Source organism: Bison bison, unplaced genomic scaffold (genome assembly GCF_000754665.1).
Source record: "Bison bison bison isolate TAMUID 2011002044 unplaced genomic scaffold, Bison_UMD1.0 scf7180017858349, whole genome shotgun sequence".
NCBI classification, from domain to species: domain Eukaryota; kingdom Metazoa; phylum Chordata; class Mammalia; order Artiodactyla; family Bovidae; genus Bison; species Bison bison.
In genome coordinates, this window is record NW_011488922.1 from 232,274 (window position 1) to 238,604 (window position 6,331).

The following is a 6,331-nucleotide window of genomic DNA, read 5'->3' on the forward strand; positions in this document are numbered from 1 at the left end:
CTCTTCTCGCCAACCCGTCAGTCTCTCGGGGTCAGCGCACAAACTCCAGCCGGCCAGGCGCTCAGGCCAAAACCTTTGATGGCAGCCTGGCTTCCTCTCCGTCTCACATCAGCGCCCAATCCACCCAGGCTCGAGTTTCAAAGCATACCCCGTGGCACTGAGCCACCATCACCGCCCTGGCCCAGGCCGCTGCCATCTCCTGCCTGTTACAACTGCCGCACCCGCCCCGCACCCCCAGGAGAGCCTGTTCCCAGGGCAGCAGCCAGAACTGCTGTAAGCAGGCGTGTCCCTGTCTGTTCCAAACCCTCCGACGCCTTCTCATTTGTTCAGAGTGAAGGCCAAAGTCCTCACCGCCCCCAAGGCCCCACTCCATCTGCCCACGCGCCTCATCTCCCTGACCTCAGCTCCTCTCACTCACTCTCAGCCATGCTAGCCTCCTCGTTCACACACACGCACACACACGTGCACACACACACACACACCCCCAGTGGCCTCGGCGTTTGCTGTCCCTTCTGCCTGGAACACTCTTCTCCAGATCCCCACTCAGCTCCCTCCCTCACCACCTTCAGATCTCTACTCAAATGTCACCTCCTCAACAAGGCCCAAGCCCACCAGCCCATTTCAAATACCATCCACTGCCCCAGCTCTCCAAGTTCCTGTCATCTTCCTCTATTTATCCACAGAACTTTATATATACATATATATAGATAGATAGATATTTATAGATATAGATATAGATATACATACACACACACACACAAACATACACATATATATACTTTTTTTTTTTGGCTGTGTTGTGCAACATGGGATCCCAGTTCCCCAACCAGGGATCAAACCCACAGCCCCTGTATTGGAAAGTCGAGTCTTAACCACTGGACTACCAGGGAAGTTCCTGTCCACAGGACTCAACACTGCTGACTGGACCACATCTTCTCTATGTTTACCACCTGGCTCCTCTCATTAGCTCTAACAAGGGCGGGGACCCCTGGCCTGGCTCACGCACAGCCTGATACCTAAGACCAAGAAGAATGTCTGGACCACGCCAAGTGCAGGAAATACCTTACGAAAGGGGACTTCTTCCTGGAGGTGACTGAGCGTGGTCCTCTCTCTCTCCAGCTGCACACCCACAGGCCCACCAGCCCCCTAGACGTCCCCACTTGACTGTCTCAAGGACACCTCAAGCCCACTGCGTACCCCAGAACTGACCATCCCTTCCTCCTCGGGCAGGACCTGGTCACCGTCCATGACCCCTCTGGCCTTCCTCACGATGCTCCTCAGATCCACCTGAGGAGCCACCACCTGAGCTCTAACCAAGACCATCCCTCCCCACCTCTGGGGGCTCTCCCTGCCACGTCTCCTGTCACTCTCCAAGTCTGCTCTCTACACTGCAGCCAAAGGGCCCAGAGAGCTCTTCTTGTGACACACTCCCCTGCCTAGCGCGGGTCCTTTCCCCACCCTCCATCACTGGACTTCCCTGATGTCTCAACGGGTAAAGAATCCACCTGCAATGCAGAAGACACAGGAGACACATCTGTGTTCCATCCCTGGGTGGGGAAGATCTCCTGGAGGAGGAAATGGCAACCCACTCCAGTATTTTTGCCTGGGAAATCCCATGGACAGAGGAGTCTGGCGGGCTACAGTCCACGGGGTCACAAGAGTCAGACACGACTGAGTGATTTAGCACATCACCTTCAGGATAAAACACAGGCCCGGAGCAACAGAGCCCCATCTCTGGGTCCTGCTTCATTACTTCCACACAGGGGGCATCTTTGAGCCTCTCTGGGCCTTGCCTCTGCCTTGCTTTCTACTCAGTACCCACGCCTTCCCTCCTCTCCCACCTCAACTCATCCCCACCCTTCAGGTCCAGCACAGAGGTCACTTTCTCTGGGAGGCGGCCTCTGAGGCTCTCAGACCAGGGTAGGATCACCACCCGCTCAACTCCTGAGAGCTCGCATCACTGAATCACAACCGCTCGACCACCGTGCGACCCAGTGGCCCCGGAGCTCCTGGAAGTCAGGGACCCAGCCTAGCACTACTCACTGAAGACACGCTGGGACCTACAGGGCCCTGCTCTGAGCCATGCCTAGTGATGATCTGCACATTAAATGGTCTCCTTGGGGGTGGGGGAATGAGAAGCTCTACAGAACCAGAGATCTGGGTTCCTAAAGGGAAAGGGATGCGGGGAGAAGGAGAGACTGTGTCTGACTCCCCCAGACTTACAACCAGGGGCACCAATGACTGTGAGAGACTAGATCTCTTAGGAAGAGGAGTTTGGGGAAACAGAAAACAAAGCCTCCCATCCTCCTCCCTCGGAATTCCCTGGCAGTCCAGTGGCTAGGGCTCCGCATTCTCACCGCCAAGGGCCTAGGTTTGACCCCTGGTCGGGGAACTAAGATCCCTCAAGCCGCAAGGTGTGGCCAACAAAATCAAATAAGTGAAAATGAGATAAAAAAAAAACCCGTTCTCCCTCACACTCGGCCTTGGCGCAGATGAGGCTGGCCGAGGGGTAGTTGAAGGACTTGAGGATCCGGGAGACGGCCAGGCTGACGTCCTCGTTACTGGGGTACAAGCTGACGGACGCGAAGCGGAGGTACTGAAGGCGGGGCGTCTCCTCGGGACCCACCTTGATGTGGGGGATCTAAAGAGAGAAGAGCTTGTGCTCCCATCCTGCTCCCCTTCCCCGGCCCTCAGCCTCCAGGGACCCGCCCTCCCACCCCCCAGGCTCGCCTCTCACCTCCTTCTCTCCACAGATATGGCTCACCGTGGAGGCAGACGCGGGGCTGGAGGAGGGTCCCAGGACAGACACAACTCCCTTGGGCAGGATCTGACACACTGTGAGGGGCAGGAGGAGATCGCAGATTCAGGCGCCTGCTTCCTCCTCTCTGTCCCCACCCTTGGGGACCCTTCCCTGGCCCAGGAGAGAACCCCACACTCCACACAGGGCTGCCTGATCCTCCTCCCCGTGCCAGGCACCCGGAGGCCCGATCCCTGACCTGGCCATCGCAGGGGGAAAAAACAGAGGGGCCACGAGACAGAGGTGGACAGGGAGACACGGCAACAGAGAGCCAGGTCAGAGCAAGAGAGAAACAAAGAGGGGAAGAGGAGACACCAAAGACCTCCTTCTGGCTGCAAATCCAGTGTCTGGTTTCTCAGCCTTTGTCTTTCTCAACCTTTTTAACCACATAAAACCTAGGGTACGGGGCTTCCCAGGTGACTCAGTGGTAAAAGAATCCACCTGCCAATGCAGGAGACACAGGAGAGGCACGTTGCAGCCCCAGGTCAGGAAGATCCCCTGGAGGAGGAAATGGTAACCTGCTCTAGTATTCTTGCCTGGAGAATCCCATGGAGAGGATGCTGGTGGGCTGCAGCACATGGTGGCAACAGCCAGGGTTCCCTCTATGTTCTACACCCCAAACACCGTTCTTCTGTTGCATTTACTGGCTCTTTCTCCCCTTTTCTTTCTTCTTATACACGTGTGCGTCTCTAGGCTGGGAGGCGGGCAGAGTCTTGTTTTCACCTGCCCAGTGCCCATCCTCATGGCAGAACTTGAACTTTCCCTCAGGGAACCACATGGTTCCCAGAACTGATTGATTCCTGACCCAGGATCAAAGAACCACATCGTCCTGGCCACAGGGATCGGTTCAGAGATGGGGACGGGCTCAAACTAGGCCATTGAGAGCCTTCCCCAGGTCCCCTGCTAAAATTATCCCTGGCTTTGCTAAACTGGAGAGATGTAAAGTTTTGACCTGTTGTGGCCATCCTGACACCAGCTGGGGAGGGCACTCCTGAAAACAAAACCAACTGAGAGGAAAGTAGGGCCCAGAGATGAAGACACAGAGCTCCCTGGAACACCACTTGAGTATCTGTATTAAGCCATGCCAGAAACAATCCAGGGATATCATTCGAGTACCTGGATCCAAGCAAGCCCCAAATTAATCTTTAGGTTATTTTGCTGTTGTTCAGTCACCAAGTCATGTCTGACTCTTTGCAACCCCATGGACTGCACCATGCCAGGCTCCCTTGTCCTCCACTATCTCCAGGAGGTTTGCTCAGATTCATGCCCATTGAGTTGGTGATGCTATCTGACCATCTCATCCTCTGCTGCCCCATTCTCCTTTTGCCTAAAATCTTTCCCTGCATCAGGGCCTCTAGTGACATGGCCTGATAAGTTGTTTTTCTTAAGTCAGCCTGAGTTGGGTTTCTGCCACCCAACAAAGAGCATCGTAACTAAACATCTCATTTTCCTCCAAATGTACTCCCTGTACGCCTTCCGTGTTGGTGAGGGGGCCGGGGTGATCATTCACACACACCACATCCCTGGAAATGATCCTCAGCTTTGATCTTTCTCCTAATGGTCAAGTCACCAAGTCCTGTCTCTTTTTTGTCCTCAGATTTTCTCACATCTTTCTCCCTCTCTTCAACTCCTCCTCCCCTGTCCTATCTCAGGGCTGTCAACTCAGGCAGTCACCAGCTTCCTCATCAGCCACCCAAGTCTAGCCTCCAAGTTCTACTTTCACCAGCTCCCTGCTCCAAACCCATCAATGACTCCCCGCTGCCTGCAGGTGAAGATGGCATCTTTCAGCCTCCTCGAGCTGACCTGTCAACCTGCCCAGCCTCACCTCCCATCACCCAGCTATACTCTAGTCTCTCACGATCCCTGCAAACAGGTACTGAGCCCAGGTGGTCAGGCTGAGTGCAACCCCACATCATGTTCCTTGCCTCCAAACACTCAGTCCTCCCCTCTGCCCCAGCTCCAGACTACAGGCACATGCCTGGAACACCATCTGCCTCCACACCCTCCAACCCAGTCTCTCAATTTGTGTTCTGTGCTACTCCAGCCAAAAAAGTCCAGGAGTCACTGGAGCCCATTTGGCCCTTCAAAGATCTGAAACAAACGTCAACAAAATAAAGGTTCTGATAAGGTCTGCAGGGAAGAAATCTAAAACTCGTTTGAAGGTCCACTAGTCTGTGTCCCAGCACGTCTGTTCAAGGGATATTCACTCACTCTGTGAGAACTCAATAGACTCATGAACCCCTATTAGAGGGCTGGTTGTGTTTCACAGGCTGGATCTTGAGCAATGCCTCTCTTTCTAGATCCTGCTCATGTTTCAGAGCTCAGCTTCAGGTTAGTCTTCTCCAGAACACCTTTGCTGTCCCTGCCCCTGAGGCCTCCAGCCCCACTGCCTGGGCCCCTCGTTACTTAGCTCTGGGGGCTAAGCATCCCCAGCCAGTCATGAAGCTTGTCTTTCAAATGAGGCCCTCGGGTCCTCCAGGGCAGCACCCAGAATAGGGCAGGCTGAGGGAGGGATGGAGGCAGCAGCCCGGCCTGCCTCACCCCCGCCCCCCCGTGGCCCTGCTCACTGGTGTCCGTGGTCTCGTACTGGCTGTCCCGCTGCAGCTCAAAGATGTCCACTTCCACGCGGGCCTTGGCTGGGACCTCGATGATCCCGTTGATCTGCTCCCGGGCCAGGGCCAGGGCCAGACGTTCGCCGCGGCCACACACGGTCTGGTCGTCCAGGATGGCAGCTGAGGCAACACAAGAGTTGGGGACCATACTCTTGGGTCCTGAGGGAGGAGGGGCTGGGCTCCTGGACTCCTTGGCTCTGAGGTAGGGCTGGAGGTGGGGTGAAGGGGTCCAGACTCCTGCATCTGAGCCTGGAGAGACCTGGGATGCTGACTCCTAGGCTCAGGGGGAGGAAGAAGCTGGGCAGGGGCTGCCAGACTGCGGCCCGGATCCCTGGGTTCCTGAGGGACCGGCATGATCAGAGAAGAGCCCCAGTGCCCAGTGGGAGGGTCTGTGGGGAGGCAGGATGGAGGGGGGCTTCAGGGCCTCACCCATGCGCAGTGATGAGAGCACCTGGCGGCTGGGGCTGGCGAAGGCGACAATCAGCAGCAGCAGCAGCTCAGCCGGCATCTTCCTCCCCTCCTCATGGGGACGCAGCTGCCGCGGCCCCCACTCGCCACCTGCAGGGAGACCCCCCCGCCCACAGGGAGATTGCCAAAACAGGGGCTTCTGAGCCCCTCTGTGGACTGCCGGATGGGGTGGTGACCACAGAGCCTGGGACGCAGTTGCTGAGCTCCGAAGGGCCCTGCCCTCATTAGAGCTGACAGTACTGAAGCCATCGCTGGGGGCGCCAAGACTCAGGAGACTAGCAGTGGTGGGGGCCGAGGCTCACAGCACCCCAGCACCAAGGGGGAGAAGCACTGATGGAGGATGTTCACAGCTACCCAAATGGGAGGGAGATATGAAGAGGATCTCAGGTAAGAGCAGATTCCAGGGACTATCTCCACCCCAATAGGAAACCAGGAAGTGCCACCCCCCACCCAG

General features: G+C 56.4%; 1 protein-coding gene across 1 annotated transcript in view; it reads right to left on the reverse strand.

Annotated features, from left to right (window-relative positions):
- Positions 1–5,917, reverse strand: part of GRIK5 (glutamate receptor, ionotropic, kainate 5) — a 56,506-nt gene extending 50,589 nt beyond the window's left edge. The window contains exons 1-4 of the mRNA XM_010863110.1: positions 5,839–5,917; positions 5,365–5,568; positions 2,738–2,835; positions 2,476–2,641 (exon numbers count right to left, since the gene is read on the reverse strand). Coding sequence (XP_010861412.1) covers positions 2,476–2,641; positions 2,738–2,835; positions 5,365–5,568; positions 5,839–5,917 — 547 coding nt within the window. The remainder of the gene's footprint in view (positions 1–2,475; positions 2,642–2,737; positions 2,836–5,364; positions 5,569–5,838) is intronic.
- Between the last annotated feature and the right edge of the window lie 414 nt (positions 5,918–6,331).